Genomic DNA, 21,649 nt, shown 5'->3' with positions numbered 1-21,649 from the left:
GTTCTATGAATTAGCTAATCAAGAGCATCTCAGCATTAATTATATCAGAACTAACATCATTGTATTTGGCAGGTGTCCACTAACATCAAATGGCCTTTGTTAATTAAGTCTGGAGAACAGATCAAATCATTGTGCCATTGTGGAAGGTTTTCTTAGCCTATTGATCTTGGCAGGCACAAGTCATCATGTCATTATATATCTTCTCAATCAATGGGTATTAAAATCACAACTATTATGCAAGGTTCTTGGAAATACCTTAATGTAAAAAAAAAAAAAAAGTTAAACAGAAATTGATAACAGCTATTCTAATGCATCTGTGACCCATTCATCTAGATTTTTTTTTTTTTTTAGGTACAGAGTCCCTGGATCACATTAACTCAATTGCTCTTGTCATAATATTACCTTCACTGAGTAATGATTTATGTTACATTATGTCCCCTGGTAATACAGAAAATCAAAATATGGTCTACTGAAACATCAGTTCTATATCTTTCATTAAATTGTGACTAAAAGCATTATCGTCTGCCATTTCATGTTCTTAAGATAAGGATACTCATGATTCGCAAAGATTCTTATGTTTTGGTTGAATTTAGTTTCAGAAACTATTTGGTTTCTTAGCTAAATCCTCCTGTCATAAGAAAAAAAAATATGAAACACTTTGATATTCATGCTAAAATTTGTAGTTAGAAAATTAAGAAGCAGATTTAGTGATCAAGTATAATAACCTATTAAAAAGGTATTCCTTCTTCTTTTAGATAAGTACATATTTTTTTCCTATCTAAACGGTTTAGTGTACCTCTGTACTAGGATAATCGAATAGCTACTACAAGTATTTCAGAAGTAAATCATCCTTAATTCTTGAATACAATACTTGAAACTCTGTATTTCCTGCCTCTGTTCAAAAACCTAGTAAGAACCAAAAAAAAATAAATAAGACATTTGTAAATTATTAATTTAAAAGACAATGGTGCTTCAGCAAAGGAAACAAGAAAATAAAAAGACAACCCACCAATGGGTATTAGGATAAGGGATAAGGAACTAGTCTCAAAAATTGACAAATAGCTCATGACGCTTAACAGTATCATAACAACCCACTCAAAATGGGCAGAAGACCTAAACACATATTTCTTCAGAGAAGAATACAGATGGTCAACAGGCACGTGAAAAGATGTTCCATGTTGCTAATTATTAAAGAAATGCAAGTCAGAACCACAATGAGATATCACCTCATAGCAGCCAGAATGGCTATCATGAAAAAATCCACAAACAATAAATGCCAGGGAAGGTGTGGAGAAAAGGGAACCCTCCCAACACTGCTGGTAGAATATACATTGGTACAGCAATGGTATGGAGATTTCTTAAAAAATTAAAAACAGAGTTGCCATATGACCCTGCAATCCCACTCCTGGGCCTATATCTGGAGAAAAACAAGATCCGAAAAGATATATGTACAGCAGTGTTCGTTGCAGCACTGTTTACAATACCCAATACCCAAGACATGGAAGCAACCGAAAAGTCCATTGACAGAGGAATGGATAGAGACATGGTACATATATGCAATGGAATATAACCAGCCGATAGAAAGAACGAAATAATTCCATGTGTAGCAACATGCATGAACCTGGAGAAGGTCCTACCACGTGAAGTGAGACAGAGAAGGAGAACTATCCTAAGACATCCCTTATATGTGGAACCTAAAAAGAAACAATACAAATGAACTGACATAACAGAAACAGACTCACAGAGCTGGAGAACAAGCCTATGGCTGACAGGGGTAAGAAGCAGGGGAGCGAGTTAGGGAGTTTCAGATGGACATGGACACACTGCTATACTTAAAATGCATAACCGACAAGGTCACAGTGCATAGCACATGAAACTCCGCCCCATGATATGTGGCAGCCTGGGTGGGAGGGGAATCTAGGGGAGAATGGATACATGTATAGGTATGGCAGAGTTCCTTCAGCACTCACCTAAAGCTATCACAACACTGTTTCTCAATCAGCTATACCCGATACCAAATAAAAATTCTGAAAAGTAATAGAAAAGATAATGGTGCATAAAAGAATCTAGAGTGTCCAATTAATAACCTATGACCCAAAGGAAGTTACTGACTCTTTTTACCTTTACTGATCCTCCATTTACTTGAGATAATTCCACATCTATCTAAATGAGTAAGAAGAATTAATACACCCAGAAGCAGACTGCCCAGCCTGTTATGATGATGATGATGATGGTTATATACAACTGAAGTTATAAAATATTTCTGTCCATTATCTAATTGATAGTCTTGTTACGGGTTGAAGAGTCTCCCACAAAAATTATCATATGTTGAATTCCTAATACTAAGAACCTTATTAAGTGACCTTATTTGGAAATAAAATTACTGCAGATAGAATCAGTCATTATATTAGATGTAATTAGTCATTATCAGGATTACATGGTATCATTAGGTTGGGCCCTAAACCATTATGACTGATACCTTATAAAAAAGGGAAATTTGGACAGAGGAACATGCACCCAGGGAGAAGGCCATGAACAATGTAGGCAGAAATCACAGTGATGCTTCTATAAGCTGAGGAACAGCCAAGATTACCAGCAAACCACCAAAAGCTAGGAGTGAGCCCCAGGGCCTCGCTGACAGCTCTCCTAGAAGCAAGCCTGCTGACACTTGGTTCTCAAACTTCTAGTCACCACAACAAAAGATGATCCATTTTTATTGTTTCAGCCACGCAGGAAGTAGCATTTTGTATAGCAGCCTTAGGAAAATTAAAACAAAACAAAACAAAAAACTACTACCCCTAAACACTATAAGGTGGTTATTACTTTAGATGAGAAAACTGAAGTTCAGAGAGATGAAGGAACTTGTCAAAGGTTATAGAGCTAAAAATGGGACTTACGGATTCAAACCTTGGTTACATTACTCTAAGATCAGAGTTTCTTACAGTATAAAAGCTGAAAAATCTAAAAACCTAGAACTTGAGTATAGATATATACTCTTCCTGTATACCTTCTTATATCTTTAATGGTTATTTAACTGCTGCTGTTGCTGCTAAGTCGCTTCAGTTGTGTCAGACTCTGCAACCCCAGAGACAGCAGCCCACCAGGCTCCCCCGTCCCTGGGATTCTCTAGGCAAGAACACTGGAGTGGGTTGCCATTTCCTTCTCCAATGCATGAAAGTGAAAAGTGAAAGGGAAGTCGCTCAGTTGTGCCCGACTTTTCGCGACCCCATGCACTGCAGCCCACCAGGCTCCTCCGTCTCTGGGATTCTCCAGGCAAGAACACTGGAGTGGGTTGCCATTTCCTTCTCCAATGCATGAAAGTGAAAAGTGAAAGTGAAGTCACTCAGTCGTGTCCGACTCGCAGAGACCCCATGGACTGCAGCCTACCAGGCTCCTCCGTCCATGGGATTTTCCAGTTAAGAGTACTGGAGTAGGGTGCCGTTGCCTTCTCCCTATTTAACTGCTAGAATAGTATAATAAAAAATAATCTCAACAGTTGACTATTTTCAGTCGAGAAAAAGAATGAGATTCACTGATTTCTACATTTTCAATGAGAAACTTATGAAAAACTTACTCTATAATACTTTCATGCATATTAACATAACAAACACAGAACCGTGAACACAGTAAAAGCCAAATCAAGAAGATACATGATTTTTAGTATAACTATGATAAAACACTTCTACAGTTATATTTTTGATATTTTAGTGATAAACCCATGAACAAGCCAGTAAGAACCAAATAATAGTATGAAAATAAAGGTAGGAGAACTACAAACATACTAGATTTCTAGTAGCCAAGGCGAAAGTTCTCAGCCACAAGATTCAGAAAGTCCACAACATAAAAACAAGTCAGTGGTTACACATAAGTTTATCAACTTTTGACAGCTGAGAAAATGTAATAATTCATTCTCAGGATTACCCATGAGCTATGACTACAGATTATAGACACGATCTCCAATTGTATGATTCATATGTGGATCCCCAGAACAAACCAATGGCATGCCGCCAAGAAAATCACAGATTAATGCAGGTTTGAAAGCGTCAGTCACTCAGTCGTGTCCAACTCTTTGCGATCCCATGGATTGTAGCCCATCAGGCTCCTCTGTGCATGGGGTTCTCCAGGCAAGAATACTGGAGTGGGTTGCCATTTCCTTCTCCAGGGGATCTTCCTCACCCAGGGATTAAACCCGGTCTCCAGCATTGGAGGCAGATTCTTTACCATCTGAGCCACCAGGAAGCCCCAGTACAAGTTTAAGAGGCTCCAACATAATAAACAGTCATATGAACAGTTCTCAGATATTTAAGAATAAACTTAAAAAAAACCCACTATGCCTATTCCCGTGTATGTGTAAGCATGTTCAGTCATGCCCAACCATTTGGACTGCAGCCCACCAGGCTCCTCTGCCCTTGGGATTTCCCAGGCAAAACTCATCCCATGATGAACTGATCAATTTGAATCTAAGACCACAGAAATCTGGTATCCTCTTATAAAAATAAAACTACTAGAAGCGCCAAGTTTTTCTTCATAAAATCACTGGTGTCTGCTCTAACATCCAGTAAAATGGGTGAATAAGGCCCCAAAGTTTGATTTCAGATATTGGTAACTGTCTTTACCCGTGAGCCCATAGAAAGAAAAAAAAAATCAAAAACATTAACAGAATATTAATTTTTAAGCAAGCTGCTTCCTGGAAAATATAAGCCATTTAAATACCCAAGGCCTCCTGACAAATGGTTTTAGTTTTAACTTTATCTTGAATTATCCACCCCTCCACAGACTAAATAAATTTTTGGTACTATTCTATCAGAGTTGCTAATACAAAGAAGCATGGTTCTTCTATTCTCTAAATGCTGCATGGTGGATGCATTCATCCATCTCGTGCAGAAAGTCTTCAAGTCATCTGGATACAAAAAGAAAGGATGCTACATATAGGGGTAGGAGAGTAAGAGTTACAGACTACTAGGTATAAGCTATAAAGATATATTGCACAACATGGGGAATATTTAGCCCGTATTTTATAACAACCGTAAATGGAGCATTACCTTTAAAAATTGTGAATCACTATATGGTACACTGGAAACCTATGTAATATTGTACACCAACCATATTTCAATTAAAAAAAAAGATGTTAAATATATCCTCTTTTCAAAGGACTGTATTATTTATAGTCTTTCAGTGTCCATGCCTGTTCCTCTTTACATGCCTTAACTCCTTACTTAGAAGCTCTAAATCTCAAAAACTAAAACGTCTACTATCTTTGTTCTTTGTTTCTGCCCCTGCCATTTCTTCGCACCAACTCTTCTCCACCCGACTCCCCATTCAGAAGCAGACCTACCTCCTGTCTGAGTAATGACTTGAATGTCACTTGAAAGAGGACCATCTCCAATTGAGGTGAAAGCCAGGACTTTGACGGAATACGTTTTCTGGGGCACTAAGTTGCCTATAGTAGTGATCTGGCTGTCAGCTACATTGTGCTTCATCCAGTTGTTGACATGCTGAGTGGGATCCATTGTATAATAAACTCTGTATCCTTGGATCTGTCCATTTGGCTCTTCAGGCTCCTTCCACTGGACCAAGATGGTGGTTGAACTCAACATCCGTGCCTGGACATCCCGCGGGGCACTGGACGGTGCTTGCTCTGAGGTCTGCGTCAGCACAGGCTCGCTGGGAGGCCCCCGCCCGATGTTATTGACAGCAACGACCCTGAATTCGTAATCCGAGTAGGGGCTCAGTCCGGCGACACTGTAGCGTGTCGTTGCCACCCCATCAATTTCTTTGTAAGGTTCCTCAGAATTTTTAGGTTTATGCTGAATGATGTAGTAAGAGACCGGCTCAGGGTTCCCGGAGTCCCACGTCAGTGTGATGCTTGTAGCAGTGCTCTCAGTCACGACAGGAGTTCCTGGAGGTTTGGGTAAGGCTTGAGGGAGAAAAAAGGCCATGAGCACCCATTGTCTTTAAGAAATCACGAGATTCCGTAACTCTAGTATTAGAATAATAGGATTATATATCTAGCGGAGATTTAATTAGATGAAATCATAGCAGAGTAGTTTTCTAAGTGGTCAGGATGTACAGTAAGACATGCGCAGGTGACAAACCCCAGGTGACTAGAAGTGTATTACATAGCGTTGCATTTTGGGGCTGATAATGAAATTCACCATTTATTATCTATGAGATGCTGGATACATTGCTTAATTTCAGTTTGCTTTAGTTTTCTCATGTGAAAATAGGAAAAAATGTATTATTGGAATTGTACAGTTGGGTAACTGTATTTCATGAGTTTGTGGTGAAGATTAATGAGCTAATCCAGTAATGCTCTTAGAATGTATCTGGCACCCTGAGAAAACAGTGGTTCCAATTATTACAATTATTATAACCAAAGGCTTGGCCAATGAGATTCTTGCTTTGAAAAAATAATACAACTAAATACTAATAAACATTGAAAAGAGCAAAATTTTAAGTATAATGAAATGGTATTCAATTGCTATAAGAGTATTCATTTTGTTTTCAAGATGTATGACATAGACAACAGAATGATAATTTTTTAAATAAATTATCTAACCAATAACTTTAAGGTAACAAAGAATAATAATTTCAAATTCATCAATTTCAAATTCATGCTTTTTTACTTAATATTCAAAGTATGCTGAAGAACTAAATTAAAGCCTATCCACAAATCTCTTTTTAAAATATTTTATTGTCATAATAGATATTCTATATCCAATATGAGTAACATATTACAGCTACATGAAAAACATTTCATTTAAATTCATATTTTAGAAATCATGTTATTTTTTTTTAGGAAAAAAGCATGACTCAAAATGCTACTAACTAAGAATGAAAGCCATCTATGCTGGTGGCCTCATATTCAAGCACCTCACCTGGACAGTGATTCAGAAAAGTATGGTGTTAGGGAAGAAAGGAGAATTTCACAAGCTGATTTTTTAGAGAAAACTCAGAAAGTAACACTCCTATAAACAGCTCTTTAGTACTCTTCTTTCCTTTTCAACTTAAAGAAAATACAACACTGCTTACAATGGTAACTCTTCAAGAATAACGAACTTGTACTTGATCACTGTTACACCAACAATACCTAGAGCACTGTCCAGACCTGAGTAGGGTTTTAAGAAGCATTGTGAAATGACTGCCTGAATAAATGAGTCCTTTCTCTAAGGTGCTTTTAGTTTCGATTCACTCTTTGCTGTCAAGTTTCACCCTCATGTTTTATTATTTATGTTGGAGGAGGAGGGGGTAGGGAAGTAGCAAGAGTCAGGAAAACAAAGATAAGAAATTGAACAAGATATTAGTTTAATGTGACTCCTGCTTTTGCATTCTTGAAGGTCTTTAGTAAATCTTCAAATATTTAAAGCTGACATGGTTAGTATGGGAAAGGTGATTCAATATTTGCATACGACTCTAAGAACCATGGAATGATAATATTTGGCCAAGGGATTTTATGGAAAATAATAATAAAACGACATTTGTTTAAATATTCTGGTCTGGCATTTTGCAAGAAAGCGGATAACCTGAATTTTCCCTAGATGCTTTTCTGTGTTCTTGAGGCAAGTAAAAATATTGCTAATCAAAGATGTGTGTTTACTGATATTTAACAGATACTTTCAGTTTTACTAAGTGACGCCGATTATACAGTACAGGTTTTGTGTCTGTAATAGTATGCTTAGTACAGTAATTATATGTAATGAAACATTACTATTAATATTTTAAATGATGAAATATTGAAAACGGTGTGTACCTTGTTCTTATGTCACATCATTGCTTTTATATGGTATATAGTAAGTATATATATATTTGGTCAAAGGTATGACACTGACTACATTATGTGTGGTCCATTATTTTTTTTAGGGTCACAGTTCCTAGAAGGAGAAGATGATTTGTGCTCATTTTGCAATAGTTCCAGACATTTGCAGGAATCTAAAGTTACTCTCATACTGACTCATTTTAGGAAAGTTTTCTAAAATTCTATAAATACCGTGTAAAAACAGCTGGTTCCCTCACATATTCATTTCCCCTCCTTTGATTCAAAAGTAACCAAGGCATATAATTCTTTGGTTATAGTCAGTACCCTTATTTCAAGGAAAAAAAAAAAATTGTTGCGCACTTCACCTACACAAGGTGAGAGATGAAGCTGAAACAGAATATAATCACACTTTCATTTTGCATTTTAATGGCACGGTCTATCAAAAATTTAAAGCATCTATTATTAGACCATGTTGATTTCAACTCTTTTTTTTTGTCTTCTGGGATTTTGAGCATTTATTAACACTTACTTGGATTTTTCTGTCATGTACCTCTTCTCAAGGTTCTGGATGAATATAAAACCTGTACACATCATCCCGACCATTACAGCTGAGCATGTTGAGCATTCCTCATCCTGCCCTGTTAGTGCCTGAGCCTGGCTGCCACTTAAGTATTTTGAAAATTATCATGACTTAGGTTGTCAATATTTTTAAGAGAGAATGTGCCTACCTAGATATGTGTATCTAACGTGATACCACAAATAAGACTGGGCTGTGATATGTGAAACACTGACCAATGAACTGATTCATTTTAGGATTCCAAGAACAGACTTTGTAGAGGCATTAGTCAGTTGATGTGAGGGTACCCAGATCCTCCAAGCATGAACTACTGAGCATACCTTTGACAGTGATCTGTGCTATTGCTTCAATGACACCCAGTGTCGACATAGCAACACAGGTGTAATTTGCTGACTGTCTTACATCATTCAGTTCTAGGACATTTCTTCCTATTGGCATATCATCTTCAGGTGTCAGATCTTCTGCCCCCAACATCCACTTCACATAAGGCATTGGTGACCCCACAGCCACACAGGTGATATTAACACTTCCACCTGGCATGATCTCATGATTAGTGGGTGGGATAGAGAATCTTGGTGGGACACGGCGAACTGGAACAAAACACAAAGGAAGATGATAAAATATACAAGGCAAGAAAAAACAGCTTGATTCAACACATGACATGCACTGTACAGACACATATTGAAACATATTGTGGATTGTCCAAAAACAAAACATGTAAAACTGTGGATAATACACACCATACAAGTATGGTATGTGTATACACAGAAAAATTTATTTTAGTCATTGATATCTTAGACACATTCATACAAAAGTTGATTCAGACCTACAAGGGCCCCACAAAAAAACTATCTACAAACTAACAATACACAAACATCATGCATAAGATAAACACAGAAACATATACATGCATGCATATAACAAGGATTCTATGCATTCATGTATATGCAGGAAAGTGGGCTGGAAGGCCATCAGTAGGTTTACATTGAGTATCAAAACCAACTTCAGTGCTGTGCTCTTCCAGGTGATGTGAACGCATGTGTGGGACCACATTGTCACATCCCAGTCCTGGAAAACATCATCTAGAGTACACTGAAAGTGCAATTTATTTGCTTTCAGACTCAGAGGAGACGCAGCCTCAAGACCTCACACTAACACCAGAACAAACACAGAAATATATACACATATCAATTTATAGTCATAGAAGAAACAAAGCCAATGCCAGTAGAGATACTGGATTGGGACATGCAAGGCATGCACAAGGTGAAATCTCAAGGCCATGCTTAGGATGACGGGAGAATGGCTGGTATCCAAGAGCAATGGCAGCAAAGGAAGTAACAGGGGAAGAACTAAACACAAAGGGATGAGGGATAAGTACAGTGACTAAGACAGAGATTTAGGGGAGGATCGTAGGATTAAAAGGAAGAAGATATTAGACGAAGGCAGGTTGTCAAAGGTATGGATTGCAAATTCAGGAAGGGAGCTGGGGAGTTCACATTCAAGATTCCATTCAGTTCATATCTAAGATAAAATAATATAGGTGATGACTACAAAAATCTAGTCAGAGGCTTTTTATGCCTACATTCAAATTGAGGGACAATTGATCTAAACCATACAGTGAGACATGACATGAAGACAGCAGATCATATTAAAGCAATACAACACAGAAAAAGACAAGCAATTACAGTTCAGTGTTCCTGCTTCAGATAATCTGTACGTTTATGTGTGTTTAAGTACATGTGTCTCAAACATGGTACAAGAAGAGGGTAAGAGACATAGGATTCATCTTGGGCTTTTATTGGCAAAACATTATACCATGAACATTTTAGATTAAGAGGTAATCATTTAGAGCATACCTTAAATATGGATAATCAAGTGATTATTAAAATTATAAATGTTAATAAACAAACAACCACATAACCCCAAGATCGTAAGTAAATCATTCTGTCTGTCAACTTTTTGGCTGTCCTTCAGAATGAGAGAAACCACCATGGATTTGAGAGGGCTTGCTGCAATGGCCTCACGGGTGAATGACAAGCATAGGAGAAGAAAAGAGAGGGCTAGGCATGCCTCCTGCAGCCAATTCACAGGTTACACAAAGCAGACAGGAGCCAGTGTAGACTCTGAGGTGTCAAATAACATGTCAAGAAAAATGGAGGAGAGTTTAGTCTTCATGCTTGGGATTAGCGGAACCACTACAAAGTCATTCTATGGGCAGCAGGCATCTTTGTGAGACAGAAATTAAACGTGGGGCAGGAGACGGGAAAAGTGGAGCAGGAAGGAAAGCAGGAACACTGACCAAGTTCACCGGACCTGAGAGTTAAGTGTTACCCGTTACCATGCACCCAGGTTCATTCTCTCCCATCATGCACCACAGTTAGGAGCCACCAGCAAGCACCGGAAGCCATGGCCAAGTGCATTCTCTGCTAGAACATACCATTAACCAAAAGAAGACCACAATGCAGCTACATTCATTTCATTTGTATTCTTTGTTATTGGTTTAATTAATAGTTTTGTAAGGTGGGTAAAAAGTAAAAAACACACCAACCTTCTCGCAGCTCTGAGGGATGTAGGGGGTTTGATGCAGAACACAATGAAATGAGGAAAGGAGAAAAACAAGGGAAACACAGAGAGAGTAAAAAGGCCATATCAAGGCTTTCAACTGCTACTTGAACATCTTTATCTGATTTATTTAATCTTTCCTACCTCAGCTGAAAAAGTTAGCAACACCTCAAGGACTAACACAACAGTATTAGAAAGAATAGCTAGCATCATTTTGAAATTTTTCCATTGAAGAAGGTACACATGCCTCATGCAGCAAAGGAGGTCACCACTGTGAGAAAAAGGATCAAGGGGCTTTCAAAGAATTTGGAGAAGAAATAGTTTTTCTTCATATTCTCCCACCCCAGACTCCAGAGAATGACAAGAGAGAAAAACATCCCCAAGGAAACAAAATTATCTCAAACAAAAATTTCAAAATCAAGCTAGATATTTTCCTGAGGGAACTCATTTTATTGTAACTTAGAGCTTTTACTGTCTTTTACATATCCCCACTCCCCACCCACATCTTTTGTGGTTATTCATAGGCATGGAGATCAGGAATAAGAGCGCTTTCATTGGACAATAAAAGTATAGGAAGCAGCTTTGAGAACTCCAGGGAAGAAGTATTTCTTTCTAGTTGAAATGAAAGGAACAGCCATTCATAAGCTCAAAATTTAATCATTTCTATTACTTTTAAGAAAATATGGATGTATCGTCATTCATTCTTCTCCCAAGGACAATGATATGATTTAAAATACAATCACTGTTCCCTGGCAATCAAGAGATTAAACTTTTCAGAAAGTGAGTAATTAAAAAAAACCCTTGTGTGTGTGTGTAAATATACATCTATATATATGCATAAGCATATGCACATGATAATACTATGTGTTTATAAATAAGTATAAAAAGGAAGAAGACAATACAACTGTGCTACTTGAATGCAGCACCTATTTCTTTTTTTTTATAGATTAGCAGTTGTATCCTTACAACTCTGCAGCAGAGGTCATGAAGACATAAACACCTCTATGCTTGGAGTTGCACAGAGAACTGATTAGTGGCACACCAAGCAATTATCTCAGGGTTTGATAAGGAAACAGAAGAGTCACAGCAACAGAAAAAAAGGAGAAGGAAAAGAAAACCTCAAACCAATGCAAAACACAGTTCAATCAATGCACTTAAAATAATAATCAAGATGTCAAAATGCAAATATACTTACAAACTTCAAGCCTCAGGATAGATTTTACTCAAGAGTGGTCCACTTTTTTTTAACCATGTATTTAAAATATTTAATTCTCTACCCACTAAAATGCTTCGGCTACTGTCATTATTAGCACATCAGCTGATTAAACCCTGACATAGTCACACAGACCCTGTGGATATCTCAATTCCCCCTGAGCCTGAATGAACACGCGATGCCACAGTTACGTCATTCCTACCTCTGACATATAAATTGGCAGGGGCAGAATAGCGAGTGCCCGCGCTGTTGGTGGCAACACACTCATATTTTCCTTGGTCAGATTCTTCGCTCTGTTCGATCTGAAGGGCTCCTGCATGGATATAAAATATATTGCCAAAGAGATGGTCAGAGAAAGCTTTCTCAGTGCAGAAAGCTAAACCTCAACAACATGAAAAGCCCTGCAAAAGGAAGATCCGCTCAACGTCGATTCAATCTCTTGCTAAGGTGCACAGACAGAAATGATGCGATGAGAAAAACATACAGAGATTATTTCTTCTTTTTTAAAAATGTTTTACATCATCAACGCTAGCATAATAAAAACTTATCTTTTCCCAAGCAAGAATTCTACTCATAATTAATACGCTTATTTCCTAGACTAATAAAATGAAGATGGGTGAGACTGCTTCAAGGAAGTATGGCTTTTAAATCAAACAAAAGATTAATTTTTGGTTTTTGTTTTGTTTCATTTTGGTAGCAAAAGTGGCGCAAAAGAGAGGTACTCTCAAAAAAAACCAGGCCGGGTTTTCAAGAAAGTCTTCTGCTGAAGAAAGCCAAAAATACGCAGCAAGCACAAAAAAGGCTGCATGAAGCAAAAAATATTAAAATTAGTCATTATATATCATGAAAATATTACTTAAAGAAACAAAACTCCCTTAAGACATGCAGATTTTTTAAGAAAAGAAAGACCAGTTTGCCACGACTTACAATCATTTATTACGTTTGCTGAAAAACAAAGAGTAATTGAATTAGAAGGTTTTAAAAAAGTTAAAAAGCACGGCCTATGCCAGCCCGGAGAGCCAACCAACCACTGCTTGAGGACCTCGAGACGGATCCCCTAAGACACCCATCAAAATCCACCAGTGGGATTAGCAGTGTGGTGTCACAAAACCCCAAGAAAAATACAAAACAAGAATTATAAAAGAAATGCACACTGAGTCAAAGTCTGAAAAACCATCAATACCACATACCACCAAGAATACTCAGCACCTTTGTCTCCAGAGCCTGAAGGACAGAAGTTCGAAAAATCCAGAGGCGAGTAATCCAAGAAAAAAAGAAGTGGGAGGGGAAAAAAGCACTGTTGTCAGATTGCAGGCGAGTGTGATCAGGTGGAAGGGGGTCATTCTTTGACTTTTAAGACAGTAAGAGAAAAAAGAAGAACAAAAGCAAAAACCTTTTGAAAGATAAAGACAAAAAGCAGGTGTTCCAGGCTGTCTTCTGCATGTCTGCCACTGTTCTCCAGACCATCTTGACTTTGGTCCGGAACAAGAACAGCTAAGGAAGAAAAAAAATGATCTTTTTTTTTTTTTTCTCCAGTTGGACAAAAAAAAAGGAAAAAGAAGAAAAAAGAAAAAGAAAAAAAGGAAAAAGGAAGAAGAAGAAAAGGAAAAAAAGAGGGACAGATGGTACGCTGTGACTGGTCTGTGGTCTAAAGACCTGGATATGCTTTCTTTGAAGCATATCACAACTTAAAGAATCATTTTCATAAAGAAAGAAATGAACAAAACAAAGAGAAGAAGGAAAAAGAAAAGAAAAACTCACAAGATGAGAGTCACCAATCATAACCAAACAGTACAAAGGAAAATCATAAAGTTGATGGACATTATTGGAATGATTTTGAAAACAGGACAAAGATGAGAGTGATGAAAGGACAGAAAGAATGAGCAAGATCATTCTGTGAACGTTAGTTCAGCACTCTTACCTCTTATTGGTGTACCACCTGGGTGGATAATATGAATGCAAATAAGATTAGAAAGAAGAAGCATTAGTACGAGAAGAAGGAGGCTAGGGCTGGGGAGAAGAATTAAATTAGATTTACAGAATTAAATAAGGTCTTAAAAGAAACTTGAATTACTCTACTGGTAAAACAGGAATATATTAGATAGTATTATTAGATCATAAAAGCAAGTTACATTATACCACAGAGGGCAAAGACCACAATAGGCAGCATTGCCTTTATCAGAGAAGCAAATGAGTTCTTAGGTCTGGGATTATACAGGGTGAGAATTCTATCTTATATGCCTCATATTCTTAAAAAAAAGAACTAAGCAATATTTTTAAAGACAGAATTGGGGAAAATACTGGCTAATCTATTTAAGTATATATATAGATATGCATATATATATACTGTTATAGGAAATACTAAAGACTAACTAGAAACAAACACTGTTCATTGGATATATCTTACACTACTTACATTGCTACATTTGTGTGATATAACTTGTGTATTATTTTATTTTTCTACATAGTGTTCTTACAATAACAGTTCTGTGGATGTGTGAATGTGCACGCCATTAAGGAAATCTTGTGTCTACACTCACAGTTAGTAAAATGCATGCCATGCATTTTATTAATAATAATAATAGTAATCTGAATATGGAAATTAGTGGGGGTGAAGTGCGCTTCAGAACTAAGCACTTACCAATAGATTCTGGAGATTTAAATACGGAGAGAAGAAAGACAGCATAAAAATATTATTATATTCCTTATAATTTGGTACAAATTTTTCAGAGTTAAAGCTTTATTACTAAATCATCTATGTTACAGGTGAATAATTAATTCTTTATTTACAATAACAGAATGCTAATCTACACAATTCTGCTGACAACAAGCAAAAGAGGCAGTTAACAAGACGCTTTAACATCACAGGACAGGTCAAAAGCTGAGAATTCTGGGAAGACAGGCAGTTAAACAACTTAGAATTATATTATCAATATTACTACCCATGCCAAAGTAAACAGCTTACTGTATACATCCCTGTGAAATTACCTAGGGACAGGCTCTAAAAATTAACAGATTTAGAATTATCTCTACTTTTAGTCTAAAGAGAGCAAATGAATAAACTTGGGGTGGGGATGGGAGAGGGAGAAAGGGCAACAGGTAGCAAGAGAGAGAGAGAGGAAGAGAGAGAGAGAAGCAAAAGCTGGAGTCTACACCAACCAAAAGCAGACTTCTGTAGATCCAGTCACTGGAGGGTTTAAAAATCTTTAGTGTGGGCGCACACTACTGTGGCAAATGTGTACAAAATACTCACTCATAATAATATTATAATAAGATTAATAAAAATCCCCTCCTTTCATTGGTACTTTGTAAAGGACTTTATAAAAAATACATCTGGATACTTATGAGATAACATTTCTGTGTTTTATGTATTAGTGAAAAGAAAGTAGATGAGCCCAAACTTACTAAACTTTGGTAGTTTGATGAGTTAAAATGTAGAGAAGACAGAGAAACACACTTTAATAAAACAGAATCATTTTAGTGTTTAATATGAACATTTTTGATTTTTAATGGATATAACCATTGGAACTCCTTGCAAGTTTTGAATGAAGTCCAATGTTGAAATAAATTTGTTTCAAAAGAAAACAGAAATAAGAAAGAAACAGGAGAAAATGAATCCATCAAATACTGCAGAAGAGCAGTAAACTAAAAAAAAATTATCAAAAATACAGTCACAGCAGTGAGCAATGTGGATTAAACAGAAGCTGCAAAACATGAAGAAGAGAAGAAAGACTCTGAAACAGGTTATGACATCACAGACGCAGACAACACATTAAATAACAGAGAAAGAGAAGAGGGAGAAAAATTAATACCTAAAAAATAAAAATAAATAAAATGAAAATAAAAATAGAGAGAAAACGAAAAAGAAAAACTAAAATTCTCTAGGAGGTCATGGAAACAGTAACAAGACCCTACCTGATCGTAACTGCTTAATACGCCCGTTGTTGTTGCTTGTGTCGACCGGTAAGAAATCTTTGAACCACGTGATTTCTGGATCTGGATTCCCACTGGCTGCACAAAGCATGGTGGCGGTGCGTGTACGCTCAACCACCTTCAGCTGTGGGCCCATATCAATAGTAGGGAAGCCCCGGGGAATTTGATCCTCTGCAAGACAAAAGGTGATACAAACATGTCATGAAGGCAGATACCCAAGATTCAAGAGGTACTGACTGGTAACTTTTCCCATTGTGAGAGTTGGACTGCGAAGAAAGCTGAACACTGAAGAATTGATGCTTTTGAACTGTGGTGTTGGAGAAGACTCTTGAGAGTCCCTTGGACTGCAAGGACATCTAACCAGTCCATTCTAAAGGAGATCAGTCCTAAGTGTTCTTTGGAAGGACTGATGCTAAAGCTGAAACTCCAGTACTTCGGCCACCTCATGCGAAGAGTTGACTCATTGGAAAAGACTCTGATGCCGGGAGGGATTGGGGGCAGGAGGAGAAGGGGACGACAGAGGATGAGATGGCTGGATGGCATCACCGACTCGATGGATGTGAATTTGAGTGAACTCCGGGAGATGGTGATGGACAGGGAGGCCTGCTGTGCTGCAATTCATGGGGTCTTAAAGAGTTGGACACGACTGTGCGACTGAACTGAACTGAACTGAAAAACTAACATAATCCAAGTAGCTTTGCACTTGCACTGTTAGGCTAGTGTATGGTACAATGTTGTTTCTGGCCAGAGGAGTGTAGTCCAGGAAGAGGCCGAAAACCTAACAAATAGCTCAAACATGTGATTAAAAACCATGACCAAGAGATGAATCAAGTTCTCTGGCAGCATGGAAGCAGTCATTATACAACGTGTGTCTGAGGAGGTCAGTGAGCACCAAAAGAAAGCTATGAAATGAGCCATTAGGAAAGTCACAATCAGTGTCAGTTCAGTTGCTCAGTCATGCCTGTCTCTGTGAGACCCCACGGACTGCAGCATGCCAGGTGTCCCTGTCCATCACCAACTCCCAGAGTTCACTCAAACTCATGTCCATTGAGTCGGGGATGGCATGCAACCATCTCATGCACTGTTGAGTTTTAGGTCAACTTTTTCACTCTCCTCTTTCACTTTCACCAAGACGCTTTTGAGTTCCTCTTCACCTTCTGCCATAAGGGTGGTGTCATCTGCATATCTGAGGTTATTGATATTTCTCCCGGCAATCTTGATTCCAGCTTGTGCTTCTTCCAGCCCAGCGTTTCTCATGATGTACTTTGCACAGAAGTTAAATACCAGGGTGACAATATACAACCTTGATGTACTCCTTTCCCTATTTGGAACCAGTCTGTTATTCCATGTCCAATTCTAGCTGTTGCTTCCTGACCTGCATACAGATTTCTCAAGAGGCAGGTCAAAAGAGTTCCAGGAAAACATCTTTTTCTGCTTTATTGACTATGTCAAAGCCTTTGACTGTGTGGATCACAACAAACTGTGGAAAATTCTTAAAGGAAAGTCAATTTGTCCAGAAAGAAAGGCACACCAGAAGTACAACTATTCAGAAGGAAACTTTTCCTTGAGGGGAAATCACTGATGTAGCACAGCTAGTTTTAGGAGGGCAGGGACAACAAGCAGGTTAGCTGGACTAACCTATTCCTATTTTAGTCTATTATGGTTTTCTTTTAACTTTCAAGTGAAACTCTATGTGTGTGTGTGTGTGTGTATACATATATATATATATATATATATATATATATATATTTTTTTTTACCCAAGTACAGGTTTATTTAACTTATATGTAGAGTATACCATGAGAAACGCTGGGCTAGAAGAAGCACAAGCTGGAATCAAGATTGCTGGGAGAAATCTCAATAATTTCAGATATACAGATTATACCACCGTTATGCCAGAAAGTGAAAAGGAACTAAAAAGCCTCTTGATGAAAGCGAAAGAGGAGAGTGAAAAGGTTGGCTTAAAGCTCAGTATTCAGAAAACGAAGATCATGGTATCTTGTCCCATCACTTCATGGGAAATAGATGGGGAAACAGTGAAAACAGCGTCAGACTTTATTTTGGCGGGCTCCAAAATCACTGCAGATGGTGATTGCAGCCATGAAATTAAAAGACGCTTACTCCTTGGAAGAAAAGTTACGACCAACCTAGATAGCATATTCAAAAGCAGAGACGTTACTTTGCCAACAAAGGTCCATCTAGTCAAGGCTATGGTTTTTCCAGTGGTCATGTATGGATGTGAGAGTTGGACTGTGAAGAAAGCTGAGCGCCGAAGAATTGATGCTTTTGAACTGTGGTGTTGGAGAAGACTCTTGAGAGAGCCTTAGACTGCAAGGAGATCCAACCAGTCCATTCTAAAGGAGATCAGCCCTGGGTGTTCTTTGGCAGGAATGATGCTAAAACTGAAACTCCAGTACTTTGGCCACCTCATGTGAAGAGTTGACTCATCGGAAAAGACTCTGATGCTAGGAGGGATTGGGGGCAGGAGGAGAAGGGGACGACAGAGGATGAGATGGCTGGATGGCATCACCGACTCGATGGACGTGAGTTTGAGTGAACTCTGGGAGTTGGTGATGATGAACAGGGAGGCCTGGCATGCTGTGATTCATGGGGACACAAAGAGTGGGACACGACTGAGCGACTGAACTGAACTGAACTGAACAGGTTCAACCTGAATTAATCCCTCGGTAGAGAGTTTTAATTTGTCAGAAAAGTATCTGAAAGTTTCCCTTACAAAAGAAGAAAAGAACAAAAGCAACTCAAGAGTTCAACAAGGAAACATCCATTCCTTGGGGTGAGAGAATACTTTCCTCCATTCCAAAGGCCTGAACCACTTTCAGTCATTAAAAAGTTGAAATGGGTCAATTTTGAATCTTCAACTCATCTAAAGTTCATTTCTCCCTTGCATGCATGCTCAGTCACTAAGTCGTGCCAACTCTTTGTGACCCCATGGATTGTAGCCCATTAGGCTCCTCTGTTCATGGGATTTTCCAGGCAGAGATACTGGACTGGGTTGCTATTTCCCTATCCCTAATCAAAATTTCTCCATATCTTAGATCTTGAGAAACTAAAGTCCTCTTAAGTCCCTCAAGAATGACCCACATTGATATCCTATATGACCAGTTCTTCCAGTCAGTGTTAGAAAGGTATATTCTGTTGAGGCACTGAAGGCATTTTAGTTATATGGGCAATAATATTTGCATTAGAATCTGGCTGTTTGAAGACTATTATGAAACATTTTGACTTTCAATTGGGGCCTGGAGTTGATGTAATCATCACTTCCTCATGACCTTTGATGAACTGTCATCACCCACCAATTGCAAATGACTCAAGAGCACAACCAGTGAGACAAACAGAAACAATCAGACACGATACCTATCTTCCACTTGGATGTCCCCTACGATTTCTGGAATAATCTTCAGTGTCTTGCTAAACATCCACAATTTCAAAGGAAAAGGTTACATTTTGATGACTCCACTGCCTTGCTGATCAAATCTATGTGTTCTCTACTGTCTCAACATCTAAAGGGTAAATCAAATCTGCGAAATCTGGCTAGTGAAGTCTTTTAAAATCACAGCCCATTTTTCTCAGCCTCTCATGGATAACCTTCCTCAAAGGAAACATTTCTCCTGCCCACACTGAAATTGTCACCATTCCTTATATAAATCATATCCAATGAGTACTCCATCTGTGTCTTGAGAAAGCCACACAATCAAAACCATCTTCATTATAAAGCTTTTCAAAACTCACTCAGACAGACTTAATCTTTTCCTCCTCAGATTAACTGTAGTAGTAAGTACCTAGATGCACTGTCTTGTATTTTTTAAATACTGTTTAGTTTAAATATATGTATATTTGCTTAGTCGTGTCTGACTCTTTGTGACACCATGGACTATAGTCCACCATGCTCCTCTGACCATGGAATTCCCCAGGCAAGAATACTGGTGTGGGTAGCCATTCCCTTCTCCAGGGGATATTCCCGACCCAGGGATCGAACCAGGGTCTCCAGCATTGCAGGCAGATTCTTTACTGTCTGAGCCACCAGGGAATCCAATTTATCTCCTCAGGTTATCCTTCTACAACACAAATTTTCTCCATGCCTCACTTGTATCCAAATCCCTTCCCATAAAGCTAGTCTGAATTGACAGAGTTTGAGAAATCTGTGATGCCCAAGCCTAACTATGAATATATCACAGTGATTATAAAGGTTTCTACCACACATAGTACAAAACTACTTATGGTAGAGAGTTCATCAGAGGAATAGTTCAGAAAGAGGGAAGGAGATTTTGATCGTGAATAGTAGAAGAATCTCAAAATACTACTCAAGAATAAAGCTCCCAAGAAATGGATAGTATCCTGAACATTAAACCTGGGTGACTATAAGAGAAAATCAGGGGTTAACAGGGAAAAGTAGATTCTAGCTGTCCTACAGCGTGATCTATGGAAAGTCCAAAAAAAGTTGCTGAAGCAGTTGGGTTTGACACATGGATTCACAAGAGATATTTTCCTGTCCCACGGTCAGAGACTAAAAAAGAGTTAACTTCGATGAGCTATTATACATTTTACTTAAGTTGAAAGGCATGGCTCTTTTGAGGAAGCAGCAATACCTTCTGTTTATTTGAATGCTCGTGCGCTGTCAGCCAGACCCACATCTACAAAGGACAAGTGCCAGAAAGTGTGGTTAAGAGTGGAATTTCAAGATGATTTTTCAAGGCTCCAAGGAAAGTTTAAAATTACAAATCAGGTAAAGAGTATTTTGAAAATTAGGATATGATACTTTTAATGCCATTTCCTTCTCCAGGGAACTTTCTGACCCAGGGATCAAACCCAGGTCTCCCACATTGTAGACAGACGCTTTACCGTCTGTGCCACCAGGGAAGTCCTTTTAATACTCTATTCCACTTGAATTTCATCAGGCTTTTTCTTTTTTAATGGCTTTAAAGTTTTATTCAGTGTATTTGTAAATCTAAAGCTTAGTTTTAATGTTATTAGGGAGAATAAAGAAAATAAATAAAAATGCTCAAAAGCCACTGCACCACACACATTACATTATTAAACATCTCACTTGGCAGCCATTGGTCTGGAATGCTTCAAAGTATAGAATAATTTACCTTGCTGCTGCTGCTAAGTCGTTTCAGTCGTGTCCGACTCTGTGCGACCCCACAGACGGCAGCCCACCAGGCTCCCCCGTCCCTGGGATTCTCCAGGCAAGAACACTGGAGTGGGTTGCCATTTCCTTCTTCAATGCATGAAAGTGATAAATGAAAGTGAAGTCGCTCAGTCATGTCCGACTCTTAGCGACCCCATGGACTGCAGCCCACCAGGCTCCTCCAACCATGGGATTTTCCAGGCGAGAGTTTACCTTAAGTGCCCCTAAGTCAACTACATGCCTAACTACTTACAGATGAGTTTCTAAAAAAGCTCTTAGAATTTGTTATTGTCAATTTCCATATTTAAAGCAACTGACTTCTGTTAATAAAACAATTACCTTGGGATTCCTAAGCTGTTCCTGTCTTTCCCAGGGCACTGAGTTCCTCCATTGGCATCTAACTATGAGTTACAACAGCATGCATGAACACTGCTCTACCAGTCATTACTGTTCTTCAACA

The 21,649-nt window shown here is 38.3% G+C and overlaps 1 protein-coding gene across 13 annotated transcripts in view; it reads right to left on the bottom strand.

Moving 5' to 3' along the window:
• Positions 1-21,649, bottom strand: part of PTPRD (protein tyrosine phosphatase receptor type D) — a 2,538,842-nt gene that overhangs the window by 209,033 nt on the left and 2,308,160 nt on the right. For 7 of the 13 annotated variants that reach the window (XM_061425298.1, XM_061425300.1, XM_061425301.1 and 4 more), the window contains exons 14-18: positions 16,024-16,212; positions 14,030-14,047; positions 12,311-12,421; positions 8,654-8,923; positions 5,336-5,917 (exon numbers count right to left, since the gene is read on the bottom strand). In XM_061425298.1, the coding sequence (XP_061281282.1) occupies positions 5,336-5,917; positions 8,654-8,923; positions 12,311-12,421; positions 14,030-14,047; positions 16,024-16,212 (1,170 nt within the window). The remainder of the gene's footprint in view (positions 1-5,335; positions 5,918-8,653; positions 8,924-12,310; positions 12,422-14,029; positions 14,048-16,023; positions 16,213-21,649) is intronic. The other 6 variants (XM_061425299.1, XM_061425309.1, XM_061425302.1 and 3 more) reach the window with 1 other exon arrangement.

This window comes from Bos javanicus, chromosome 8, assembly GCF_032452875.1.
Source record: "Bos javanicus breed banteng chromosome 8, ARS-OSU_banteng_1.0, whole genome shotgun sequence".
NCBI lineage: Eukaryota > Metazoa > Chordata > Mammalia > Artiodactyla > Bovidae > Bos > Bos javanicus.
The sequence above is the reverse complement of the archived record's forward strand: the minus strand, read 5'-3'. Positions and strand labels throughout refer to the sequence as shown.